Source organism: Nematostella vectensis, chromosome 2 (assembly GCF_932526225.1).
Source record: "Nematostella vectensis chromosome 2, jaNemVect1.1, whole genome shotgun sequence".
Lineage (NCBI taxonomy): Eukaryota > Metazoa > Cnidaria > Anthozoa > Actiniaria > Edwardsiidae > Nematostella > Nematostella vectensis.
In genome coordinates, this window is record NC_064035.1 from 8,414,400 (window position 1) to 8,426,947 (window position 12,548).

The following is a 12,548-nucleotide window of genomic DNA, read 5'->3' on the forward strand; positions in this document are numbered from 1 at the left end:
TCTACACAGGACGAGCAGATGATCAGGATCTACACAGGACGAACAGATGATCCAAATCTACACCTGACGAACAGATAATCCAAATCTACACAGGAAGAACAGATGATCCAAATCTACATAGGACGAGCAGATAATCCAAATCTACACAAGACGAACGGATGATCCAAATCTACACAGGACGAACAGTTAAACAGGATCTACACAGGAGGAACAGATGATCCATATCTCACAGGACGAACAGATGATCAGGATCTACACAGGACAAACAGATGATCCAAATCTACACAGGACGAACAGATGATCAGGATCTACATAGGACGAACAGATGATCAGGATCTACACAGGACCAACAGATGATCAGGATCTACACAGGACGAACAGATGATCAGGATCTACACAGGACCAACAGATGATCAGGATCTACACAGAACGAACAGATGATCAGGATCTACACAGGACGAACAGTTGATCAGGATCTACACAGGACGAACAGATAATCAGGATCTACACAGGACGAACAGATGATCAGGATCTACAAAGGACGAACATATGATCAGGATCTACATAGGACGAACAGATGGTCAGGATCTACACAGGACGAACAGATGATCCAAATCTACACTGGACGAACAGATGTTCAGGATCTACACTGGACGAACAGATGATCAGGATCTACACAAGACGAACAGATGATCCAAATCTACACAGGACGAACAGATGATCAGGATCTAAACAGGACGATCAGATGATCCAAATCTACACAGGACGAACAGATGTTCAGGATCTACACAGGACGAACAGATGATCAGGATCTACACTGGACGAACAGATAATCAGGATCTACATAGGACGAACAGATGATCAGGATCTACAACGGTTGAACATATGATCAGGATCTACATAGGACGAACAGATGATCAGGATCTACACAGGACGAACAGATGATCAGGATCTACACAGGACAAACAGATGATCAGGATCTACACAGGACGAACAGATGATCAGGATCTACACAGGACGAACAGATGATCCAAATCTATACAGGACGAGCCGATGATCAGGATCTACACAGGACGAACAAATGATCCAAATCTACGCAGGACGAACATATGATCCAAATCTACACAGGACCAACAGATGATCAGGATCTACACAGGACAAACAGATTATCAGGATCTACACAGGAAGAACAGATGATCAGGATCTACACAGGACAAACAGATGATCAGGATCTACACAGGAAGAACAGATAATCAGGATCTATACAGGACGAACAGATGATCAGGATCTATACAGGACGAACAGATGATCAGGATCTACACAGGACGAACAGATGATCAGGATCTACACAGGAAGAACAGATAATCAGGATCTATACAGGACGAACAGATGATCAGGATCTATACAGGACGAACAGATGATCCAAATCTACACAGGACGAGCAGATGATCAGGATCTACACAGGACGAACAGATGATCCAAATCTACACCTGACGAACAGATAATCCAAATCTACACAGGAAGAACAGATGATCCAAATCTACATAGGACGAGCAGATAATCCAAATCTACACAAGACGAACGGATGATCCAAATCTACACAGGACGAACAGTTAAACAGGATCTACACAGGAGGAACAGATGATCAGGATCTACACAGGAAGAACAGATGATCAGGATCTACACAGGACAAACAGATGATCAGGATCTACACAGGAAGAACAGATGATCAGGATCTACACAGGACAAACAGATGATCAGGATCTACACAGGAAGAACAGATGATCAGGATCTATACAGGACAAACAGATGATCAGGATCTATACAGGACGAAAAGATGATCAGGATCTACACAGGACGAACAGATGATCAGGATCTACACAGGACGAACAGATGATCAGGATCTACACAGGACGAACAGATGATCAGGATCTACACAGGACAAACAGATGATCAGGATCTACACAGGACGAACAGATGATCAGGATCTACACAGGACGAACAGATGATCAGGTTCTACACAGGACGAACAGATGATCAGGATCTACACAGGACGAACAGATGGTCAGGATCTACACAGGACAAACAGATGATCAGGATCTACACAGGACAAACAGATGATCAGGATCTACACAGGAAGAACAGATGATCAGGATCTACACAGGACGAACAGATGATCAGGATCTACACAGGAAGAACAGATGATCAGGATCTATACAGGACGAACAGATGATCAGGATCTATACAGGACGAACAGATGATCAGGATCTACACAGGACGAACAGATGATCAGGATCTACACAGGACGAACAGATGATCAGGATCTACACAGGACGAACAGATGATCAGGATCTACACAGGACAAACAGATGATCAGGATCTACACAGGACGAACAGATGATCAGGATCTACACAGGACGAACAGATGATCCAAATCTATACAGGACGAGCCGATGATCAGGATCTACACAGGACGAACAAATGATCCAAATCTACGCAGGACGAACATATGATCCAAATCTACACAGGACCAACAGATGATCAGGATCTACACAGGACAAACAGATTATCAGGATCTACACAGGAAGAACAGATGATCAGGATCTACACAGGACAAACAGATGATCAGGATCTACACAGGAAGAACAGATAATCAGGATCTATACAGGACGAACAGATGATCAGGATCTATACAGGACGAACAGATGATCAGGATCTACACAGGACGAACAGATGATCAGGATCTACACAGGACGAACAGATGATCAGGATCTACACAGGACGAACAGATGATCAGGATCTACACAGGACAAACAGATGATCAGGATCTACACAGGACGAACAGATGACCAGGATCTACACAGGACGAACAGATGATCAGGTTCTACACAGGACGAACAGATGATCAGGATCTACACAGGACGAACAGATGGTCAGGATCTACACAGGAGAAACAGATGATCAGGATCTACACAGGACAAATAGATGATCAGGATCTACACAGGAAGAACAGATGATCAGGATCTACACAGGACAAACAGATGATCAGGATCTACACAGGAAGAACAGATAATCAGGATCTATACAGGACGAACAGATGATCAGGATCTATACAGGACGAACAGATGATCAGGATCTACACAGGACGAACAGATGATCAGGATCTACACAGGAAGAACAGATAATCAGGATCTATACAGGACGAACAGATGATCAGGATCTATACAGGACGAACAGATGATCCAAATCTACACAGGACGAGCAGATGATCAGGATCTACACAGGACGAACAGATGATCCAAATCTACACCTGACGAACAGATAATCCAAATCTACACAGGAAGAACAGATGATCCAAATCTACATAGGACGAGCAGATAATCCAAATCTACACAAGACGAACGGATGATCCAAATCTACACAGGACGAACAGTTAAACAGGATCTACACAGGAGGAACAGATGATCAGGATCTACACAGGAAGAACAGATGATCAGGATCTACACAGGACAAACAGATGATCAGGATCTACACAGGAAGAACAGATGATCAGGATCTACACAGGACAAACAGATGATCAAGATCTACACAGGAAGAACAGATGATCAGGATCTATACAGGACGAACAGATGATCAGGATCTATACAGGACGAAAAGATGATCAGGATCTACACAGGACGAACAGATGATCAGGATCTACACAGGACGAACAGATGATCAGGATCTACACAGGACGAACAGATGATCAGGATCTACACAGGACGAACAGATGATCAGGATCTACACAGGACAAACAGATGATCAGGATCTACACAGGACGAACAGATGATCAGGATCTACACAGGACGAACAGATGATCAGGTTCTACACAGGACGAACAGATGATCAGGATCTACACAGGACGAACAGATGGTCAGGATCTACACAGGACAAACAGATGATCAGGATCTACACAGGACAAACAGATGATCAGGATCTACACAGGAAGAACAGATGATCAGGATCTACACAGGACGAACAGATGATCAGGATCTACACAGGAAGAACAGATGATCAGGATCTATACAGGACGAACAGATGATCAGGATCTATACAGGACGAACAGATGATCAGGATCTACACAGGACGAACAGATGATCAGGATCTACACAGGACGAACAGATGATCAGGATCTACACAGGACGAACAGATGATCAGGATCTACACAGGACAAACAGATGATCAGGATCTACACAGGACGAACAGATGATCAGGATCTACACAGGACGAACAGATGATCCAAATCTATACAGGACGAGCCGATGATCAGGATCTACACAGGACGAACAAATGATCCAAATCTACGCAGGACGAACATATGATCCAAATCTACACAGGACCAACAGATGATCAGGATCTACACAGGACAAACAGATTATCAGGATCTACACAGGAAGAACAGATGATCAGGATCTACACAGGACAAACAGATGATCAGGATCTACACAGGAAGAACAGATAATCAGGATCTATACAGGACGAACAGATGATCAGGATCTATACAGGACGAACAGATGATCAGGATCTACACAGGACGAACAGATGATCAGGATCTACACAGGACGAACAGATGATCAGGATCTACACAGGACGAACAGATGATCAGGATCTACACAGGACAAACAGATGATCAGGATCTACACAGGACGAACAGATGACCAGGATCTACACAGGACGAACAGATGATCAGGTTCTACACAGGACGAACAGATGATCAGGATCTACACAGGACGAACAGATGGTCAGGATCTACACAGGAGAAACAGATGATCAGGATCTACACAGGACAAACAGATGATCAGGATCTACACAGGAAGAACAGATGATCAGGATCTACACAGGACGAACAGATGATCAGGATCTACACAGGAAGAACAGATGATCAGGATCTATACAGGACGAACAGATGATCAGGATCTATACAGGACGAACAGATGATCAGGATCTACACAGGACGAACAGATGATCAGGATCTACACAGGACGAACAGATGATCAGGATCTACACAGGACGAACAGATGATCAGGATCTACACAGGACGAACAGATGATCAGGATCTACACAGGACGAACAGATGATCCAAATCTATACAGGACGAGCCGATGATCAGGATCTACACAGGACGAACAAATGATCCAAATCTACGCAGGACGAACATATGATCCAAATCTACACAGGACCAACAGATGATCAGGATCTACATAGGACAAACAGATTATCAGGATCTACACAGGAAGAACAGATGATCAGGATCTACACAGGACAAACAGATGATCAGGATCTACACAGGAAGAACAGATGATCAGGATCTATACAGGACGAACAGATGATCAGGATCTATACAGGACGAACAGATGATCAGGATCTACACAGGACGAACAGATGATCAGGATCTACACATGACGAACAGATGATCAGGATCTACACAGGACGAACAGATGATCAGGATCTACACAGGACAAACAGATGATCAGGATCTACACAGGACGAACAGATGATCAGGATCTACACAGGACGAACAGATGATCCAAATCTATACAGGACGAGCCGATGATCAGGATCTACACAGGACGAACAAATGATCCAAATCTACGCAGGACGAACATATGATCCAAATCTACACAGGACCAACAGATGATCAGGATCTACACAGGACAAACAGATTATCAGGATCTACACAGGAAGAACAGATGATCAGGATCTACACAGGACAAACAGATGATCAGGATCTACACAGGAAGAACAGATAATCAGGATCTATACAGGACGAACAGATGATCAGGATCTATACAGGACGAACAGATGATCAGGATCTACACAGGACGAACAGATGATCAGGATCTACACAGGAAGAACAGATAATCAGGATCTATACAGGACGAACAGATGATCAGGATCTATACAGGACGAACAGATGATCCAAATCTACACAGGACGAGCAGATGATCAGGATCTACACAGGACGAGCAGATGATCAGGATCTACACAGGACGAGCAGATGATCCAAATCTATACAGGTGGGAAAGTGGTTAGAATCTACACAAAAAAGAACAGATGTTGATCCATTCCAACATTTGATCCATTCGTTTTTGTTTTTCCTCCGTCTCACCTGTGGGACCCCTGGTCTCCTATCGCCAAACAGGCTGCTACTGGCCACGCCCAGTGCCAGGTCGATCCTGGTCCTTCCACCAGCGTACGGCAAGTTACTTATACTCGTATCCAGCTCAGAGGCGGATAAAGTCTTGAATTCCTGGAAACTGATTGCGACACTGGCGCTATCACTGAATGGAATGATGCCCACGCGGCTTTGGGGAGAGGTAGAGAGAAGTTCCCGGATGATAGACTTGATGAATTGACGTTCTTTGTTGAACTGATTAGGCCCCAGGCTCCCCGAGGCATCCATGAGGATGCCCATATCCAGGGTTTTGTTACAGGAGACGGAGGAGATGCCAACTAAAATGCAAGAAAACACTGACTTACGTCAGAATTCGCGTCAATTCGTGTAAAGGTTTTAAGGTACAAAGATCATAATAAATTCAGGGGCGGGTCCATGATTTCCGAAAGGAAAGGGCAACAACATACAAAAGATGTGGCGGAAGGCAAATTTGTTATTTTAGCTTCTATACCTTTTTTCTCGAATTTCTCAAATGTCAATACTAGGGACTGATTTTATTTTCATAGTCAAGACAGATAGCTTAATGATTACCTATTTTTCTCCATATTTGATTCACCATGCCAAGAAGAAGTGGATAACTTTGAACAAACACAATGTCTTCGGGTTTCTGCACTATGCTTGTGAGTTGCTGAATATTAGCGTCTTGGCCGATACCAACTGCTAATGTCACCACGTCGAGTCTAACCAAAGGCTTTATTACTTCAGACAGAGATCTTGAGCTGGGGTCTGTTAACTGCCGCCCTTTCGCGAACACGACCATCACTTTAGCAGCGTTTTGCCGTGAGTTAGCAAACACGTTTCTTGCCAAGTCGATAGCGAGGTCTAACCTTCGACTGCCAAGTCCTTTGGGCAGCTCGTCCAGGCGGGAAAACAGTTTCTCGGCCGTGTTATACGATTCAAAGTCAACTATTAACTTGGGATTGAAATTGTAAGTTATCATCCCTACTCGGGTACCTTCAGGAGAAATATGCATTTTTCGAGCGATAGATTTTATGAAGTCCAGTTGAGATTCGAACTCTTCGTTTGTGACGAAGTCTGAGTTGTCAACTAAGAACAGGATGTCGGCTGCGAAATCTGATGATTTCAGACCTGGGGAAATACAAATCATTTCAGTAGTCTAGGAATCATGAAAGGAGGACGAGGTCACTTATCCCATCGGCCTTACTTTAGCCTATTTCCCTGTTGTCATCTTGTCCCCTTATGCCCCACCTCCCTGAGAATTTAACAGTCCCTGCAACTTACCCAAACAACCCTGACTTGTGAAGCGAAGCCAGTTCACTAAAATATATAATAATATTTAAATTTCATAGCTTGCAACATCACCTACCAATTTTATCGATAATTAGCTTGTAAGGGAACGGGTCACGATTGTCCGGTAACAGTTTCTGTGATAAATCAACAGCCATAAGGTTTTCTGGATTCTCGACCAGGTCCCTGACTTCACGGACGCTATTTCCAACACTTACGACCACCAAGTTTACTCCATTGTCTGTAAGCTTGTCTCTGAGTACCCTAAGTTCGCGTGTATCAAGCCTACTGGGTCCAGCCACTATCAGAACCAGTCCCTTCGCCGCAGAGGAGCGAGCTTCGCGGAATAACTTCAGCGCTGCATTCACCGCGGAGTCGAGGCGCCTTAGACCACCAACTGCCACGGTTGAGTCAACAGCACTGTCAAACATCGACTGTGTGCTTCTGAAACCACCTACTAGGATCTGTGTGCTGCCGTATGACACAAATGCCGCCCGTGATTGCAGTGGTGAGATGCCAAGAAGTTTGCTCAAGTGCTTTGCGAACTGCTGTTGGTGCTGGTAAGCTCCTGGCGTTATGCCATTGGAGGAGTCGGCAAGTATGATAAGGTCAGTTGGTATCTTAGTGGGCGGTACCACGTGGTTTGAATCTAAAAATTCGCAAAGTCAGCAAGAGACGTTAAAGAAAATAATCGTTAAGAGTGTTTTGCAGATGATTCCTATGCTTTAAAAGCTAGTTCCCATATTGTACAAGAGATCATTTCTATTTAGCTATTAGGCTTAACAGCTACTATCCACTATCTGATCTGAAAAAAAAAGGGTTATATCATATTCAAATAATTAAATTGTTTTATATCTCTGTGTTTTCAATATATCAAGTTTCATTATAAATTATCGGTCTTTGTGGTATTTTTGGTGGTGGGTTCCATACTATTTTCTGTGAAATGTGATACGAAGATATGTGGCTTTATGTATGATCGGCTAAGCTTGAGATTAGTTTTGTCGTATTTTACTTAAAAGTTAAGTCATATTTACGAAGAAAAGATGGAACGACAGGATATCAGAACTTAACCTAACACTAAGTTGAAAGTGGTTTAGTATCTGTTTTTATTCTATAGTTTAATCTAAATTTAAGTATTTAATCGATATTATTGTGGCAGTTTGAAAACCTCTTTGAAATGATTGTTTACAAAATGCGTGCGCTTGGTGTCGTGCAAGACGCAAACAAAGTCTTCAAAAAGTGATATCCTGTCAACATTGTGCTTTATTATTTTTTTTTTCACCTGAACATTAACTGTAATTTGCTTGAAAACCACGAAGTTCTGGACGTCAATGGTGCTTTTGTTTGTGAGTTAGAAATACTTTTTGAGTCTCTGATGGAGAGCTCCAAAATGGCGCGTTTGCGTGTGCTTTCTTTCGCTAAGAGAAATTGTTGAATTGTAGCTTCTCTTTGCCTTATCATTTCAAAGTGGAAACCATTCCCGGTACCCCGTATTAGCTAGGGATTGTCATTCGTGTGGGTCTTTAGTTTTCTAGTTCCTTCTTTTTTCCGTGAGGATTGCTACACACTTATTTCTTAGCGTATTAGATATAAGATGTGAGGCTTTGGTTGCTAAATGGTTAGAATGATACATACTACATGGAAAGTGTGCGCGTACGGTTTTTTATTCACGAGTTTTATAACGAGTGAATAAAAACTATACAAAGCACTTTCCATGCTGTATTTTGTTTATTATATACATACTGAGAAATTTATAATAAGCTCATTACATAACAATTTATTAGACTTGGCTGCAGAGGCTCCGAGGTTTGTGCTGTTCGACGGTTCAGACAGAAACTTACATTGAAATGAACAATATGTCTCGCTAATGTCACGCACGAGACTGTGATGTTAGATACATCTCGCTCGGATTAATCCTCTGATTTGCTGAGACCAGTGAACGAACGAAAATTTACTGAATATGTTTTCAGTGAATATTTTTCAGTATGAATATAATAAATGTTATAACATGTATAGACATTGTCTGCACAAATCTGCACATGGTCTACACATATGGTCATGATCTGTCAATCAACTTAAATCAGTTTCCACTTGACGTAAAGACAAAAAAGGAAGACTCTTCTATAAACAATAGTAATCATTCGCCTTATGGGATAACCATCATAACCTACGTAGCACCCAATACTGACCTAACTGTGAAACGATGTAACGGCCCATTGGCACAACTTGCCGAAGGTCGATATTTTCAGAGAGTGGAAGCTTGAAAATGTGCTCACGATCTTCAACCATAAGTTCATAGCCTCCATCATCAGCATATGTACCCATAGCAACCACGAATACTTTAGCCCCAGTCTTTTTGAGAGGCTGCATCAGAGCGTCAATATCTGCGGCTGATTCCGTGCGACGACCAGTCACGAAAAGAAGCAAGATACGCGGCTTGTCAGGGCGTGCCCTTTCCAGCACATCAGCCGTCGTATTCAGGGCACGATCCAGCCTTCTCACCCCGCCCATATATAGTGCATCTCCCACTGTACGCGTAAACATGTCTAAAGTGCCCGAGTCTCCAAGTCTCGACTCAACTCTTGAGTTACGCCCGTATGTGATGAGTCCCGCACGGGATTGCCCAGGGTTTACGTTGAGCGCGCGAGCTAGGAGCTTTACAAGCACTTTCATCTGCTGATACTGAGGTGGGGTTACTGACGACGAGGAGTCTAGTACGAAAACTACGTCTGCGGATACGTTAAGCGGTTGATAAAGACCTGGAACAAACAGGAACAGTCTCAGAAATTATAAGAAATTGTAATGAGCAGAGGTATTTCTGTAACGAAATGTGTTTAGCTTTTATTTCGTTTCCTAGAAATTTGCGATGAAATTTGCACCGAAGAACATAAAGTTTCACCAAAGAAGATAAAGGTGTTAAAAGGTAGATAACCTTAAATATTCGTAAAAGTACCAGCGCGTTACACCTTTTTTTTAATCCTTTACGGCTGGAATCAAAGCGCGACAGTTGAAACAACAATAACATTAGTTCGCTACTAACTTTTTAAGATTCTGTCACCAATATTCTTCGCGCCTGAAGTCAAAGTGCGAAAGTCTGGTACAACGATAACATCAGTTGGCTTTTCCACAGCCGTTTGCAGAACTCTCGAAATCGCATCAGAACCAATACCAATGATGTATAGCTTCGCTCCAAGGTAATGGATTTGTTGGACGATCACATTCAGCAAGTCAGGCTTCACTTTAGCGTTCCGCGCATCTCCGATTAGAAGTACTATGACATTTACGGCGTCTCCGCGAGGTCTTTGCAGCTGCATCAACGCAAAGTCCAATGCACTGTGAATATCTCTGTCACCTCCTAAATACGTAGCGTTATCAACATCATTTGAAAATTGTTGCACGGTTTCGTAGCGTGTAAGAGGAGCATATATAACAGGACTTGATGCATAGGATATCACGGATGCCTGAGATTGCCCAGGTATTCCGAATGATCCGCCGAGCAGCTTTATAAATTGCTTTTGTAGGATGAAATCTCGAGAGTTAACAAATGACGAAGAGTCTATCAGAAACACGACATCTGATGTCACGGGCCGAGGTTGGGATGGCTCTGAAAAGTAAGAAGTCAAACTGAACACTCGAAGCTCCTACTGTGATTATGAATAGACTAGTATACTAGAAAGCCGCACACAGATTAATACTTATAAAGGCTTTATTAAATGTCAAGCAGGCATGACAACGTTTTATCATCATGTAATACTTACCTGTTTTCTCTGTGAGCTTTTTAACCAAGGGAAGTACTTGAGACTGCAAGGAGCTAAACGAAGGCGCGACTATAACTTGTTCAGGGTCCTTGACAGCAAGGTTGAGCTCACGTAGGTTGGCTTGATTTCCTATAGCCACTATATAAATTTTAGCACCGACATCATGAAGTGCTTTGGCGGCCTTGTGGAGTTCCGTGGAATCCGGTTCTTTGAAGTCACTTCCTGACGTTATTAGCACAGCAAACTTTTTGGGTGCCGGGCTTGTTTTTAATGCAGTTGCCCCAAATCTCAAGGCTTTATCCATTCTTCTTTGGCCATCAACAAACTGTGAGTTACCCACAATCCTGTTAAACTCTTCAAGAGATTTGTAGCCACCTATTTTGGACACAGAGACAGGGTCACTGCCGTACGAGATTATTGCAGCTCGAGAAATCCCTGAATCAATTCCAAGCATTTCAGAGACTGACTTGACGAAATCTTTTTCCTTGTTGAAGTCCTCAGAATCAACTGACGTCGATGAGTCGACCATAAAAACGATATCAGTTGTGACATTATTTTGCAGCTTATCTCCTGAAAATAAAAAAAACAGCAATAAAAGGCTAAAAGATAAAAAAAAACCTTAGTTTAAAAGCATTTACTCAAAAGTGATGGCTTACTCGCGCGAGCTCTTAGGTGCTTGTCCAATCGACGAGACTCAGAGCGCAGGTCAGTGAATTCGTTGACCTGTGTGAGGTCATCAGGTCTCTCTACGATGGGGTTTAGGTCCTCTTTCAAGCCAGAGTCCTTGCTTATCGCGACGACAAAGATTTTAACACCCAGAGCGCGAAGATCCTTCACCGCCCTACTGTAGTAGAATCCTTCAGTCTGCCTCCCTGCGGTAAGAAGAACTGCCAATTTCGTTACTCCACTATTTGATGATTTGAAAGCAGCGTTCCCCGCGCTTAAACCTTTGTCGATCCGCCTTGGACCGGGCAGTTCCTTGGCATAGTACACTGCTCTTTCAAAGTTTCCAGCTGACTTGAAGTCATCTAGACCGGCTACAATGTTTGCATCGTTGCCATATATGACTAGAGATGCTCTACGCATAGCAGGGTCGATACCTAGAAGTCTGGAGAGCTCGATGACAAAGTACTTCTCTCGTATGTAGTCTCTACCCCTTACAGAGGCATCCATTATGAATACAATATCAGCCTCAAGCACGTGCTCTTCAGGATCGTTCTCCTCTTTAAAAATAAAATAGAGAAAAAAATCAAGGACTGATGGATTGTTTATATGCTCTCTCTTATATTGGTTTTATTCTCTCTCTTATATTGGTTATATATTTAACA

The 12,548-nt window shown here is 42.9% G+C and overlaps 1 protein-coding gene across 7 annotated transcripts in view; it reads right to left on the bottom strand.

Annotated features, from left to right (window-relative positions):
• The window catches only part of LOC5516767 (collagen alpha-3(VI) chain), a 39,524-nt gene that overhangs the window by 4,271 nt on the left and 22,705 nt on the right, over positions 1-12,548 (bottom strand). For 5 of the 7 annotated variants that reach the window (XM_048723562.1, XM_048723566.1, XM_048723563.1 and 2 more), the window contains 7 exons: positions 11,877-12,443; positions 11,221-11,790; positions 10,503-11,066; positions 9,652-10,221; positions 7,542-8,111; positions 6,746-7,303; positions 6,149-6,510 (listed from right to left, as the gene is read on the bottom strand). In XM_048723562.1, coding sequence (XP_048579519.1) covers positions 6,149-6,510; positions 6,746-7,303; positions 7,542-8,111; positions 9,652-10,221; positions 10,503-11,066; positions 11,221-11,790; positions 11,877-12,443 — 3,761 coding nt within the window. Of the gene's footprint in view, positions 1-6,148; positions 6,515-6,745; positions 7,304-7,541; positions 8,112-9,651; positions 10,222-10,502; positions 11,067-11,220; positions 11,791-11,876; positions 12,444-12,548 lie in introns of those variants that run through there. The other 2 variants (XM_048723567.1, XM_032386618.2) reach the window with 2 other exon arrangements.